We start from the raw sequence: 15,208 nt of genomic DNA on the forward strand, positions 1-15,208 counted from the left end.
TACAAACATTTTTTATACACTACAGTGCAACATCTGGAAGGAGATAGTATTATAACTGTAGGTAATCATTTAACAATTGATGTGTTAAATGTGATATATTTTTGACATGGAGAGAAAAGCAATATGCAAATATACCAGCATAAGAATAAAAAAAAAAAAGCTAATAGAACACAGTAATACAGTGATCATAGCATATAAGATGCAATATGCCAGATGCAGATGATGTGAATCCCACAAAAATATCACACGAATGATGTCCAGCACTTTCTTCAATTTCTGTTGTGATTCAAAAAATTCCAGCAGGTATCATGGTTGATTGCAATAGTCAGTTGTTTTTGTTACATAATAGCCTTTTCATACCTGGTTTTGCAGGTTTCCAGTTCTTCAATTTGAGAGTATGTTGTGCTCCATACTGGTTCTAAGGGTACATGACAAATTGAAGTCCAGAATTCTGCCAGCATTGCTATGAGATTTTTGATATTTGGACCTCATTGTCCAAGTTACTGCAGAATTTGCCAAGTTTTGTGGGTTTACAATATAGAATACCAGATTTCTCAATGCAAGGGTTAGCATTTTCTGACACACGAGCTTCCTATCTTTTCAGATGTTGTCAACTTTGTCTCCAGTTGTAACATCTCATCATCATTGCATTAATAAAGTTCCAGGGAATACTCAGTATACTTTCTGTAGTATGCAGGTTGAAAGACAGCTTTCACTTATTCATTTACCAGCTCCTAGTGGAGGAGAAAGAAGACTTAAGTCTTGGATTGTATCCATGCCTCAGTAATGGCTAGTTTCATTCTCACAATTTCCCTTGTTCCTTTCCCTTGAAAGTCCAGCAAAGTGACTCTGTGTTTTTTGAGTGATAGGTGTTGAATCCTCTCCTGATTTTCCGAATACCACACCAAGATATTTAAAGTATACTGCTGGTTTGTTCAGTACATGCATCTCGTTCATTAAGAATATTAACTATATCACTTTTCCTGGGAACAGCTGCAGTGAGTGGTTCAGGGACACTGTTCAAGGCTCTGTAATCTACTGGCAGTTACCACGTACTATGAGATTTTTTTTTATTGGCAGGGAGAATGAGAACAATTCCCCACTCCTCTAGTTTTTTTGTCAATTATCATAATATTAATATATCAGTTCTTCTATTGATATAAATTCAAAATCATATCAATTCAGTTATCTAATTCATTCATCAAACCACAGGATGGATAGCATTAGAAGCTAACTTGAAATGTGAAATGTCAACTAGATTGCTATGGGATAAAGAAGCAGCTGTTCACAATAGATTGACAGACAGGGATGCATTTGTATGAGGCAAACTGTGAGCCAAAGAGTGTGGTGCACCCTTTCCCACTTTCCCCATGAGACCACCCATGACTATCCCTTGAATACAGGCTAGCTAAAATCTAACCAGAAGATGAGTGAATGCAGTCCAGGAATCTAGCTGCCTAAAGGTTAGCTTTTAAATCTGCAATACCAGGTTTACTTTTCTTCAGTTTGATGTCCCACTCAGTCTGGCTACACTCTTCTACTATCACTTGGGATCTATGACAATCATGCAACTTCATACATGGTTTAAGTATTAGCCTTTTCTAACAGCCATTTGAAAAAGCTGGTCCATGTTTCTGCTACTGCTTGTTCAGAAACAGAGGGATGCACACATGAGAATTAGGGATGCATACAAGACAAACAGAGAGGCATGCTTGAGAAACAGAGGGATGCATGCATGGTGTTTTACAGTGAGGGATAAAGCTGCATTATCTACTACAATGTCATATTCTCCACTGTAACATGGAAGAGCTTCACAACATCCCACTTTGATGGGCTTATATTTTAATATATCTGAAGACTAGAGTATAAGAAATCTAGAATGACCAAAACTGGATTTCTTGTGGAAAACCTGTGTCACCACAGGGCAAAAATCTAGTAAACTACAGAGACCCTGACTATCAGGCTTAATCCAGAGCAGCTACTGAAAGATTGAGAAACATCCTGCCATTGATAAAGTAAAATGCATAATGAAACGACCTATCCTGTTGCCTGCACTCTCCCTTCCACATTGTATTTCTCATACTCAGCTGAACAGCACATTTTTTTCTGTAGAAATAAAAGCTTATTGGAGAAGACTTACTCTAAACCGAAGAAGCATTAATTTAGATTAGGTACAAGGGGCTTGAGAAATGTGGGAAAAGAGTTTTCAGTGGTAAACTGAGGCAAAAAAAAAAAAAAAAAATTGAGTGCTTCAGGCTTTTCTGCTTCTATTAGACCAGTTATCCTGTCTTATTTATTAGGGACTTACATATTCTTTGGTCTCCTTTTCTGACCACATACTTGAAGTCCTTCTCATTATTCTCATTATTGTGGTAAAGTTTCTGCTCTGGTTGGGCTGCCTATCACCTTGTTGGGGGTTGAGTGTTTTTCTGTTACTGTGTCAATTTAAAGAATTTTTCCCATTGTCATGCCAATGGAGCTGGCCGGGTTACACCCCGGATGTTTGGCGACTCTAGACAAAAGGGGTGGGTGGGATCGGCTTGGAGAGGGGCTCTCATGCTTCCGGAGGGGACTCGCGTTTCTTGGAGCTCGGAGGAGGATCCCCCGTCTGGAGCCATGCGGCCGAAGGCAGGAGAGCCAGACCCTCTGCCATCACCTGCCCTGCATCTGCCCTGCTCCAGCCTCCAGTCTCTGCGGACACAGCTGAGCACCAGAACCCAACGGTGAGCGAGGAGCTGCCCGCTCCAGCCGCTCCCCCCTGAGACCGGCGCAGCCGCGGCCGCCCCTTCCCGCCTCCGCTCCCGCCGAGAGAGAGCGTCCTCACAGCTAAAGAAAGGACTGGAACCGAGTAATCTGTTCTGTTTTGTTAGTAATTTTAACAACTGCTGTTGTTTCTGCTGGTACAGTTGGATATATTAGTAAAAGAGCTGTTATTCCTACCCCCTTATCTCTGCCTCAGAGTCCTTGATTCAAATGTTTATAATACTTGTGGGGGGAGTGGAATTAAAGTCTCTATTTCAAAGGAAAACTTCTGCCTTCATCGGCAGACACCTGTCCTTCAAACCAGGACACACTTCGATTAAGATATTAGTGCACACCAGGAGTCTCCTAGCCTGCTTTTACAGCTCGCTGTGCTGCTTTCCCAGCAGATGCCAGAGTGGTTGAAGCCCCCCATCCAGATCAGAGCCTGAAGTGTGAATCTTCCTGTAGCTAAGGTAAAAACACTTCATTAACATCCTCCCCCCTAGACCTGGTGGCCTGTTGTAAACACGAACCATGAGGCTTCCCTTGTTGGCTTTACCCCAATTTTTACCCGTATTTTTTTACCCATTTTACCTGTTCATTGCTGGTTTTCCTCGGCAGCTCTCTGCAGTTCATCCACGTTTCACAAAGACGGTAACATCACCCCCACTGCTGCCCACTCCTCCTTCCTTGCCTGTCCCTTCTGAGCAGTTTACAGCCACTGATGCTGTGCTCCAGCCGTGCAATTTGTCCCTCCACATCCCAGTGACAGTGATTAGACCAAGGGTTCCAGCTGCACAGTGGTTTCCAGCTGCTGCTGTTACCCATGCTGTGGGCATTGCTGCATGGGCACCTTGCCTGGGTTACAGATTGCCTCACCTCTTCAGATGAATACTCCCCACTGCCTTTGAGGCATTCCATAGGTCAACTATCATATCAATTTTTCAGGTCCATGATAAGTTTTTTCCGTCTTGCCAGCCTTAACTGTGGTAATTTTCTTTTTCTAATCATCAGGGACTTCAGCAGCACCAACAGAAACAAAACAGAGATAGTGAAGGATTCATGGTAGAAATCATCCCATTGCAAAGTCTGGCTTACGTGAAGTCTTAAGCACTGCTTCAGAGGCTAGCAGCTTTGAACAGGTGGTCTGGGCGCAGTGGATATTTAACTTTTTCAATTTTTTGTGAAACAACATCTAATCCCACAGTTTTCAACATTGTATCACAGTAAGAACCCTGAAAATCACACATGTAGCTGATTCTTCCAGACCACTGGGAGAGGTATCGAGAGCTCGACTCCAATTTTGTACTGTTTTTCAGTCAGTATTACAAGTTTGTAAACTTTAAAACAAAAATCACAACAAAGGAGGAATAAAAAGCTTTTTGTAACTTTCCTCTGGATCTGTTTGATACAAACTACCAAGGAATGTAATTGTGGATAGCCATCAGTACGTTTCTGTTTAGAAAAACGAGTTAACAGCTGTTTTAAACCTTAGACAAAACCTTGCCTTTAAGTACCTGAAGACCTTAAGCAGATCTGAAGGCTTTTTGTACACTGCTAAAAGCTTGCCCATTTTCCTAATAGGGTATTAGACTAAAGGTAGTATGTCTTACCATACTTGAGTAAAATGACCCCAGGAAAAAATAAAAATCTGGATCTAGCTTTTGCAATGATGTTATCTTGCAAAGGCTTTATTTAAACTCAGAACTAACAGGAAAATGGAAACCAAAGCTCCAGAAGCAAATGAAGTGCAGTGCACTGCAACTGTCAGGTTATATCTGCAAGACCTCTGCCCCCAGTTGCACAGAAATAGCCTTCCTGAACTTCCAGCTAGCCTGTAGTCTGGAATGTGTGTTAGACTAACAGGTGAAGTAACTCCATGCTACAAAAGTGTCTTTTCTTTGCTTATTTCTGGAAGACAATCTACACACAAAAAGATTAAGAAGATTGTCTTAGCTGAAGGACTGGTACTATTTTCACACCTTTTCCTGTAGTGTATAATTAGTATTCAAATTTGCCATTTTTGGACGGCTTACAAAAAAGGAAGTCTGCCCCACAATGCACTTTTAGGTATTACCTTCAGCATGGGAGTAATTTTAAAGCAACTTCCCCCAAGGAAGTGAGTGAAAAATGAATCATCACAAAAGCAATAGTTGCTCTGTTCATCACTTTCTGCCAGCTGTGAACTGGCAAGGGCTTCATGCATGCTGTACGTGCATGCCAGAGAGCAGAAATCAGAAAAAAAGTGCAGACACCTCAGAAAGGTGAAGTGGAAGATGTGACAGGAAAGTACTTCAGACCCTCATGTTTCACAGCATCAGGACACAGGAGCTGTTGATGTTTCTGATTTCAGGGCTGGAGACCTGAAACACTCCATGAAGCTTAAGCAAACAAATCAAGAAATGTTTTGAATGACCTTTCAAAATTTTTGAGACACAAGAATCACATCAGTAGTCTGCTACAAACCCCAGAGTTGTTAATCCTGCTCACCTGCTCCCACACTGGATGAAAACACCAACCAAATTACATGGAGTGAGGGTAAAGAGTGGCACCAGTGGGGGAATGCTGGCTGATGCAGGATTTGTGGAAACATTTCCCACTCACAGCATTGCACAAGAGAAGGCAGCTCCTGTGATGTGCAAAATGGAACAAATTCTCTGTTTGCACATTTAGAGCTCAGAGAATTACTGTTGTTCCACGGAGGACAGCAAATGCACCCCTCTAGATAGTAAATTTCGCTGTGAATTTTCTTTGTTAATGCATATGTCATTTTCCCCACTATTCCACTCTTCCCGAGAGCCAAACCCGCTGGGCTCGCTCCGCACACACAGCTGTTTCTCCTCATCGCAGAGACGCATGAACCCAGGAACAGAGGCAATTTCCTCACCTTCAGAGAAACTCTTAGCTACGTTCCTGATGCCTTCTCACGCCAACGGATTTGCTAGAATGTTATTCACCTGACAATGAAACCGGCGTCACCGTGACAGCTTAAGGATATCCCTGTCCTTAACCTATCCCTTTACCGCCATCCTTGACTTTTTTGCATACACCGACAGGCGTCGCGTCCCTGTGAGTGACCGGCACTCACCGCCCCCGCTGACGCCTGGATGGGGCGGTCCCCGCTCCCTACACGTGCCTGCGGGGGCCGGCTCGCCCGTCGATCGCGACCTTCGCCCCCTGCCCCCGGGCGGTCGCCCCCGTCCCCGGAGCGCCGTGCGGACTCGGGGGCGCGCAGCCGGACCGAGGGCGACGGGCCCGCGGGGGCGGAACGCGGGACAGGCCGAGGATGGCTCCGGGGCCGCTCGGGGAGGGCTGCGGCCCGCCGGGGGTGCCGGCACGGACCCCGCTCCCGCTGGCCCGAGGGGGCACAGCCGCAGTGCGGGGCGGCACGCCCTGCGGCAGCGCCGCTGCGGGCGGCGAGAGGCCTTGGGGAGGCGCCGGACCGCGGCGGGCCGCTGGGACTAGAGGCAGGGAGGGAAGCAGGGAGGAAGCAGGCGGGGAGACTTCCTCCTCCTCCTCGGCGGCCACAGTAAGCAGCGGCGCGGCTGGGCACCGGCCCCCCGCCCGGCGGCGGGCTGCGCCCCGGCCGGAGGCTCCCCACGCCGCCCATGCCGCCCACGCGTCCCCGCCGGCGCTGACCGCTCCGCCGTCCCCGCGCTGGAGCTGCTCCCGCCGGCCGGCCGGAGCGGGCGGCGATGCCGGTGACCGCCCGCTCGGCGGCCCCCGGGGCGCAGCCCGACGCCGGGTTCCGTGGCCCTGCCCGCCAGCGGGACCGCGGCGCCGCTCCGCGCGGCGAGGAGAGCGGCGGCGAGCGGCACCTCCGCCAGGCCGGCGAGGCGGGCCGGCGCGGCAGATGGGTGGCTTCTTCCGCCGCCCCCTTCCTGCCTGCCTTCTCCTCCTCCCCTCCGCCGCCCCCCGCCTCCTCCGTTGCCTCCTCCCCCGCTGGTGGGGCCGCCGTCGCCGCCTCCACCTCCCCCTCGGCTGCCTCCCTTCTCCCGGCACTCCCCCAGACCCGCGCCCGTGTCCGCTCCTGCTCCGGCTTCCCGGGACTCGCCATGAGCGGCGGTTCCGGTCGCTTACCGCCGCCCGCCGCCCTCTGCCCGCCGCCGCCCCTCCACGGGCCGAGCTTGCCGGAGGCGGGAGCGCGGAGCCAGGGCCGGGGCAGCCCCGCCGGGCACGGCGCACCCCGCGGCGCCCCGGGCGCCAGAGCCCCGCCGCCAGGTGAGCGGGAGAGGGGCCCCGGGGGACTGGGAGCGGGTCCGGGCGTCCCGCCCCCGGCTGGCAGCGCAGCCGGCCCGCAGGGCCGCGGAGTTGCCCTCCGCGGCGCCCGGGGACCGTCCCCGGGTGGGGGCCACGGGCGGGACGGGACGGGAGGGAGGGCAAACTCCCGCTGTTCTGAGCGCGGCGAGGCGAGTCGCGGCGGCGGCTGGCGGCAGGCCATGTGTCGCCCGGGCGGCAGCGAAGTGCTCGGGGCCGCCTTTGAGCCGGTGCCCGGCGCGGCGGCGGCTCTTTCCCCGACGGTCGGTCGGGATGCGGCGGGGCGAAGCGCGGGCGGCCCGCAGCGCTGGCGGTCGGCGGGCGCCTCCGGCTGCGGCGCCGCTGCCGCCGGGGCTGCGCTGTGCGGGGCACCGTGCGCTCGCCCTCCCGCCTGCGTCTCGTCACACTTCGATGTGCCCCGGGCACCGCCGGGGCCTCGCCGATCTGCCGCCCTGCCTCCCCTGCGCAGCGGCCGCCGGCCTTCTGCAGCTGCCGGCTGCGCCCCGCTCCTGGAAGGATTTTTGTGTGTGTGAGTGTGAGAGAGAGAGAGAGGGGGCGATCTGTCCGTGTCCGTATCCGTGCCCGGAGCCAGGCTCCGCCCCTCGCGGCGGGCTGCCGGTAACTGCGGGAATTCGCGGAGCACCGTGACCGGTCGCACCAAGTTCTTGCGTGGTGCTCCGACATGCGGACTGCAGTTCAGGCTCTTGCCTGTGAGATCCCCGGTGAGTGTCTTCGGGGCTCTCATAGCCAGTTCCACAGACGTGTTTTTGGATTTCCTCTTAGAAACCGCCCCACAGCAGGGTCTCTCTGAGGAGCTGGTTTTGGACATGTGGTTAGTTCATCCTGAAGCTTCGATGTTTTCAGGACTGTGGTCCCAACATATGGGTTGATGTGCTTGTTTACAGTCAAACACAAGAGCCGCTTCCAAGGCTGTGCTGGGGTTTCCCACATGCTTATATTTAAACGCGTGTCTATGTGGTTTTGGGATCAGGGCCTTAGATGTTTTCCTAAGCTGTTCTTTGTGAATGGCAGCCAGAATGAAGTTGTTTATGCGTATGTGCAGTTACTAATTAGGAAGTGGTATGGGAGAAGGTCAGAAAACAAGGCATCATTCTTTGGGCCTGGAGGGTGAAGAAACGAGGTGTCTAATTAAGTCTTTTCTTGGAATGTGTTTTTAGTGGTGCTTATGTTTTGGGCATTTAGTTGGGTGATTTAGCAGAGTATGTGGTATGGGTGTTTATTACTGATAAAAATCTTGTTCTGAAATGAAGTAGGTTTTACAGACAAGCTCCTCTTGAAATTCGTGATTGACAACATAGTAAAGAATTACAATGCAGAAAGTTGAGGGAGAACTTGAATTTTTACCTTTGCGTTGTATTATATTGTTCAAAAGCAGCTTTTGCTATGTCCTGAGATCACACACTACGCGGAGCAGATTAGTCTCTCCCAGGCCTTCCAAATAAAATATATAGGAGAAAAATATTTTTCCAGTATAGTTTATTTGGAAATGGAGGCTTTATCTGATGAAGCTCAGTTTCAACTTTTGGTTTTAAAATTGCATGGACATTCCTGGTGTAGATGATAACCTTATCTTAAAGCCTGATCTCAAAACCTCTCCTAATCTTCTTAAGCTCTTAGCAGTCCTATAGACAAACTGACCTAGTATGCTGCTGTTGGGAGATAAAAGCTTTTGTATTTTCCATAATTTGGAAAATCATGGTGGAGAAAAGAACTGTAACCTTTACCACATAATAAATTCATGACAGGCCTAGTGTTTGAAGACCTTAGTGCTGGATTGGGGAATACTAGACTTTTTATTCTCCAGAAAGGGACTTTTTTAGGGTTTGTTCTGAAGTTTTGGTATTTGCTAGCACAGATTCTGTGTTTAAAAGCCCTTTAGAGTCCTGTGTTTTAATGGTATTTGCAATAGTTAGAATTATTTTGCTCAAAAGAGCTCATGCAGACACCCAAATTGGAGGGTTGTTTTACAGTATACTTATGTCACAGTAGCAGATGAATGCTTGTTTCTAGTCATTGTCTAAAAAATATATAAAACAATTTCAGATAGTATGATATGTGATTCATCTTCTAATTTTGAAATAGTGTCATAATTTACTGGCAAATCCAGGAGATTTCTAGATAGGGCTTGAGGAGTGTTTGTTTCTTTGCTTGCCCTTATCCAAAGGGAGACACTCTTCATGAAGGTCTGTCTTTTTCAGTCAAATATTTGTCACCAGAGGGAAGAATTATGAACTAAACTCAGGCATCAGGGCTGAACTGGGATTGTTTTGCTGACCATCCTCTTAGTTATACTTTTGATCCTAATACATTAACTTTTGGTAAAAACCTGTATTGTGATCTAATCCTCAAATGTTGAGGGTCATTGAAGTTGCTGTACTTTACATGCAAGGTCAAGAGAATGTCTGCTATGTCTTTTCTTCCAGCAGAAAAACGTTCAGTGATAGTTGGTTCTCTTTTGGTGTTGTTTCTTTTGTGTTTTTTTTAGTATGTGTCAACAGAATGGAAAGTCATCCTTTCACGTTTGATAGCCTTGAATGGAATTGGACTAGAAATGCTGCTGATACTTTACTTCGTTTAGAAAATTGATCCAGAGCTTAGAAGGCATTTCACTGTCCATAAAGTATTTTGCCTCACCTGCATCTCCTGGTGAAAAAGAGTAACTCACCTAGAGGAAGTGTTGTCAGCTAGGAAAATTGTGTCTGTACTGGAAATTCTTAGAGTGGTGGTTTTTTGGTTTTGTTTTGTTTTTGTTTGTTTGTTTTTAAGCCTGTATTGACATTCTCAGGTTTTGCAATATCTGGGAAGATGGCTTTTGAAAGTTGTTCTGTATTTAAGACATGGTGTTATGTCCATAACTGGTGAAAACAGCTTTTCTCTTAAACATCTTCCTTACTCATATCAGCTCTTTGGATGTCATCTGATGAGCTTTGCTGAGTCTATTAATATTGCTTTTTCTCATTCTGTTGCTAAGTCTTTAGTTAGTTTAGTTGTTTTTTAAGGTACACACATGGTCAAGTCCTTTATTAAGAGGGGTAATGGAAGGTGCTTATTTTGGCAGATAACTGCATTTGCCAAATCTTTCAGCATGGGGAAGCTGAAACTTCTGCTGAAAGGATTAGTGCCAGTTTTCAAGCCTAGTTGATTGTAGAATGTGAGGAGTTGGACTTCTTGTGAAGATCATATGAGGTGTCAAGGTGTCAGTTAAGTGCAGTAGAAAGCTGAATTGTTAATGGTTCTGCTTAAATCTGTAAATGCTGAGCACTTGTAGTAGAATTCTATGTTCATATTAACACATATAAACTTTTGTGCTTTTAGCAGTTGTGCATAGTTATACCATCTCTATGTGGTATTTGTGGTTTTGTTCTCAAACTGGAGAGCAGTTAATGTGGCTTTACAGTGGGAGTCATATTTAATTCTGGCATGCCTGGTGAAAGACATTAGTTTTTTTATTTATGACGTGGTGCCTTCACAGCTTTATAACCATGTAATATAAAGTGAGATGGAAAGATAGCTTCTTGGTAGGAACAAGTGAAACATGTTCAGGATGTGGAGACTTTTCAATAGTTACAATTGATTTTGATAGATTAAAGAAAAAAATAAACAAACAAAAAAAGCCCACCAAAACCAGAAACTATAATTGGAGCATCTCAATTTTAATTTGGTCTAAGTGCAATGTAAAGAAATGGCTTGATGGTACTTCTTGGTTAGAATTACCACAGTATTGTAAATCTGTTACTTTGCATGTTTGAACATAATCTGTTTTGGACACAAGATTGCAATTACCTTTAGCATATCAGAATTATTTATTATAATGTTGGTATGTTAGTTTTGCTGCTTTTGAATTATAAAGGAAGACAGGCTTTATTTTTTGCATAAATTAGTTGTACTTTGAATATATAAACTAATTACAGATTTAATGTAAATAGACATATAATTAACGTTTGTTTCAAGAAGTTGGTTATAAGAGGTACGAGTTGTATATTTATTTGATTTAATTGGGAAATAAATGCAAATGTACTTTCTTAGCAATTATTTTCAGATAAGTTGCATTCATTTTAAGTCATGCTCTGTGACTATCACTTTTATATTTTTATTTTACTTTTACCTTGTAATATTTAGAGGAACTGGAAATTATGATTTTATGGTCTGATACTGTTCTTTGGAGGTGTGCCTTTTAGGTGCCAGCATCAAGGCAGCTCAAGTGGTTGCTAGCAAGTGTTAATATCCTGCCACCCCCGCCCCCAGCATAAGTATTTAAGGATAGTGTAAGACTGAAACAAATCTGTTTTAAAGAAAATATATATTATAAAATTATTTTACAGTTATTTTGATTGTAGTTCATAGAGCATGAACAACTTTATCTTTGTCTAATCTGGCATATTTTAGATGTAAAATATGCAAAAGCATGGTAATTAAAAATTCAGAATATTCTCTTAAGTACAAATTTCAGTTTAATAACAGCAAGAAGACGAGAGATATGTCTTCAATTTGGAAATGCATGCTCTGCTTTGCAACATCTGTTTATGAAATAATATAAATTATCCTTTTGGTCTAAGTCATCAAAATATTGAGCTTGAAAAATATATTTGCCTTGTTGCAGAAAGGTTAAAATGAGAAACTGCTTTAAAGAATATTAATAAGCGTGATTGAGAGCATTGTAAATTCTTGGAAAGGCTGTGTTTAATTAAAAAAATAATGGTGGGGGTTCGGAATTTTTTTCTTTGCCTTTTTATGTTTAGTTTTGCTGCTTGTGCAGCCCTTTTTCGCCCACAAATTATCTTGGCAAAATGAAATCCATATGCAGACAGAATCTTTTGATCAATTTTTTTTCTTTTTCTTTTTTTTTTTTCCCTTAGAAAGATAGGCTTTAAATGTTTTTCAACCAATAGCTTTGCAACTTTTTTGTTAGTTCTTGCATCTTGAGTATTTTAAATGGTCTTCTATGGCATCTGCTTCATATTAGAAGTTCAAATGGAGATGTGTCATCTAAACATAAGGGTTGTCACTGTTAATGTGATGCATGATGTGCATGGGTTAACAGGAAGGTAGGGTACCAGAATATGAGATAACATTATAAATTTTTCAGCACCCTGGTTTTCCGTGGAATAGAGTTAATTTTCTTCCTGGTAGGCACTCTGGGCATCAGTCAGTGTGTGGTGATTGTTGGTATTGTGCATCACTTGTTTCTCTTGGGTTTTATTCCTGGGTCATCCCTTTGCCCCCCATCCCCTCATGTCCCTATTCATTATAATTATAATATTATATCATTACTGTTGTTTTGGTATTTTACTTTACTTCAATTACTAAACTGTTCTTATCTCAGTGCACAAGTTTTACCTTTCCTGATTCTTGTTCACATTCCACTGGCAAAGGGGGAGAGTGACGGAATCTGCTGCTGGTACTTAGGGTTAAATCATGGCACACTGAGAGCTCCCTTTACACTAATATTTTAATAAGATAGTGCTGCTTTTCCCCACCTTTGTTTTATTGGCTTTTGTTTGTTTTTTGTTTGTTTTTTTGGTGCCTTTTTTTTCTTAACACCTTCTGGTTGCATTCTTGTATGCTTGTTCTAAACCATTGTTTTCTTGTTTTTGTATGTGAAATACAGTAAATGCTTGGTTGTTAGAATTCCTTGCATAAACAAAGAACCTTCGTTCTTGATAGGAAAAATACTCTTATTCTTGTGCTTTGATGACTTCAAATAAAGGTTCCTTCAGGAAGTTGCTTGATGTAATGTAGGGCAAAGAATGCATACTTCACTTGAGGAAAGATGCAGGAAGTTTTTAAAATAGTAAGTCATAGGTGTTTTCACAACTATTTTAAGCAAGCATGGTATACAGTGTTTTCTGAGCTTCTGAAATGCACACACATGCTCCAAATGTTCATTCGTAAAACACTCTTCCTTAGATTTTCTCAATGAAGAGCCGGGTATCCCAGCTTTAAGCTCCTGAGCTGCTGTTCCCATTATCCTTGCACTGTGTTTTGGTTGCATCTCTGCATCATCCCTCTCATGCAAGCCCTTTGCCACCACCTTGTATGAAAAAGTAACATCTGCTCTCAGTCTCAGGATGTTTCTCTAATGCCTTCTGTAATGACTGGGGTTCTGCATCCAGGCAAATATCTGTTGCTTGCTGCATTGTCTAGCAGCTGGTGTGGTTTTCTTGAACATGGGCTGTCATAATAACCAGCCTTCAAAGCAACATTGTAGTTCAGAGCTCACATCTCTAAGCGTTTGGGCTTGGTCACCAGCTTCTAGGACAATCCCAAATGGGAAATTAAAATATTAAAGGAAATGTACTCTAGCATTTCAATTGCAAAAACAAACCAAACCCCCCACCAAGCAATAAGAAAAAAATTCCAGCAAAATAACCCCCTGAAAAACTTAAGTCTTTAACTGAATTTCTGTTTTTCTGTGTAAGGTACACAACTGTAGCACAAGGGTGTGCAGCCAGTATCAGTAAAGAATATTGCTTGAACTGTTTCTGATATCCTTTATGAAAAGTGGAATTGCATTTCTTCCTGTAATACTACCAGTCTCTACTTCCAAAAAAATGTTATTTGTGCTTCTGCACATTTTTCTAGAAGGAGGATACGAGGAAGGTAGTGATGATACAAATTTTCTGCCAGCCTGTGAAGGAGTAAAGTATGAATTCAGTGAATCTTATTAAAATACTTCATAATCCGCATGTCTGGAAAACTCCCTGTTAGGAAGACTTAAATAGTCTAAAAATTGCTAAAAGCCCTGCACTGTCTTTGTTTGTGTGACTTCTAGTGGTGTGAGAGCCTGAGGGATAGCTATTAAGCCGTGAAGTATAGCTAGAAACATTGGCTGTGGGTGGAGAACAGTTGGGTCTGTTGGAGAATACTTGGAACAGCTCCTGTGCTGAATGATTGAACCTGCACCACGGAACAGCAACGTACAGTTTGAAAACATTCGCTGCCTGTTTTTTCAGCACAGCTGAAAGTTATCTCCTCTTTATCTTTTGCTGCTTGGCACCCAAAGTTTATCAGGTTCCAGAGTGAAAATATTAAGAGATTTGTGTTTTCTCTCTGCTTGGGTTCTTGCTCTGTGAAATTTTGGCTTTTAGGTACGTGGATTCTTCTGTTTTCATTAAAAGTGCAAATGTTTGTGGGATCCCTACCTGCAAGTCAACATTTTAAAGTGATTTTCTGAATTTCCATTAAAAATCCATTTATATGCTTTTTTTTAACGTGTGCAGGCTGTCTGTATATATATCTTTTCCATAGCATACATTTTTCCTGTTTATAAGTTGAAATGGCCCAAAGCCAAGCAGAGTAAGCAGTAGTTTTTGGAAAGAATTATCATGCAGATTTAGTAGTAGGATATTGAGCTTTTTGGCACAGAAACCCTGTGAGTCTGTAATCGTGGTTTGTGTGTGGTTTTGAGCAAGTTTACATAAAGTGTTTATGATATGATCTGAAAATTGCCTTTTCAGCTTATTTTGGAGGTTGGGTACAGGTTAGACTTTTGAGCTGTTTCAGAAATGCATTTTGATTTTTGGAGGCTTGGAAGTGAAAGCTTTTAGCCACCAGTGTGACAAGTGTCTTCAAACTTAAGAAGTATGTGATTATCCTTGTGAAAATCAGCAAACTGAGTACATGCTGCAGGGACATGTTTCAAGAAAGTGAAAGTCAAGATGTATTTGATGTTGTTCATTGTAAGGGCCTGTTGAGTTGGACTGAAAAAGGGAATGAGGTAAAAAATATTACTTTCTTTATTAAAACTTTATTTTCAGTCTCTTGTGCTCACAGGGTATTGATTCTGCTTTTATGCAGTGAGATACCAAAAAATACTACTAATGAAGAATTTGGACACTGAGGAAAAGTAACTGAAAGGATATGTTGCATTTTGGCAGCTTTTTATTTGATGAGGCATTCTGAACATGAAGAATTAGGGAAAAGCAATTAAAGTGGTAAATACAGTAAAAAATTATTCAGTAGTGACTAGCATAGAGCCACCTTACAGACCTGGAAAAAACACAATTATGGAGCAACATATCTCCCTGGTGGAATAGTGATCCTCAGCTGTCTCACTGATTACATTACATGGTGAGGACCAGTCAGTATGTTGGGGTGCAGGTGTGCTATTCCAAGGGACCTTGGCAGCCTGGAGAATTTGGGACCTTGTGGCATCCAGTGAAGGCTGAGGCACTGGGGCAGAAGAGCT

General features: G+C 44.1%; 1 protein-coding gene across 2 annotated transcripts in view; it reads left to right on the forward strand.

Annotated features, from left to right (window-relative positions):
• Positions 1-6,422: 6,422 nt before the first annotated feature.
• The window catches only part of RNF38 (ring finger protein 38), a 107,333-nt gene continuing 98,547 nt past the window's right edge, over positions 6,423-15,208 (forward strand). The window contains exon 1 of one of the 2 annotated variants that reach the window (XM_056513117.1): positions 6,423-6,963. In XM_056513117.1, coding sequence (XP_056369092.1) covers positions 6,438-6,963 — 526 coding nt within the window. In that variant the 5' untranslated portion in view covers positions 6,423-6,437. The remainder of the gene's footprint in view (positions 6,964-15,208) is intronic. The other variant, XM_056513118.1, reaches the window with a different exon arrangement.

Source organism: Oenanthe melanoleuca, chromosome Z (assembly GCF_029582105.1).
Source record: "Oenanthe melanoleuca isolate GR-GAL-2019-014 chromosome Z, OMel1.0, whole genome shotgun sequence".
In the NCBI taxonomy this organism is placed as follows: Eukaryota; Metazoa; Chordata; class Aves; order Passeriformes; family Muscicapidae; genus Oenanthe; species Oenanthe melanoleuca.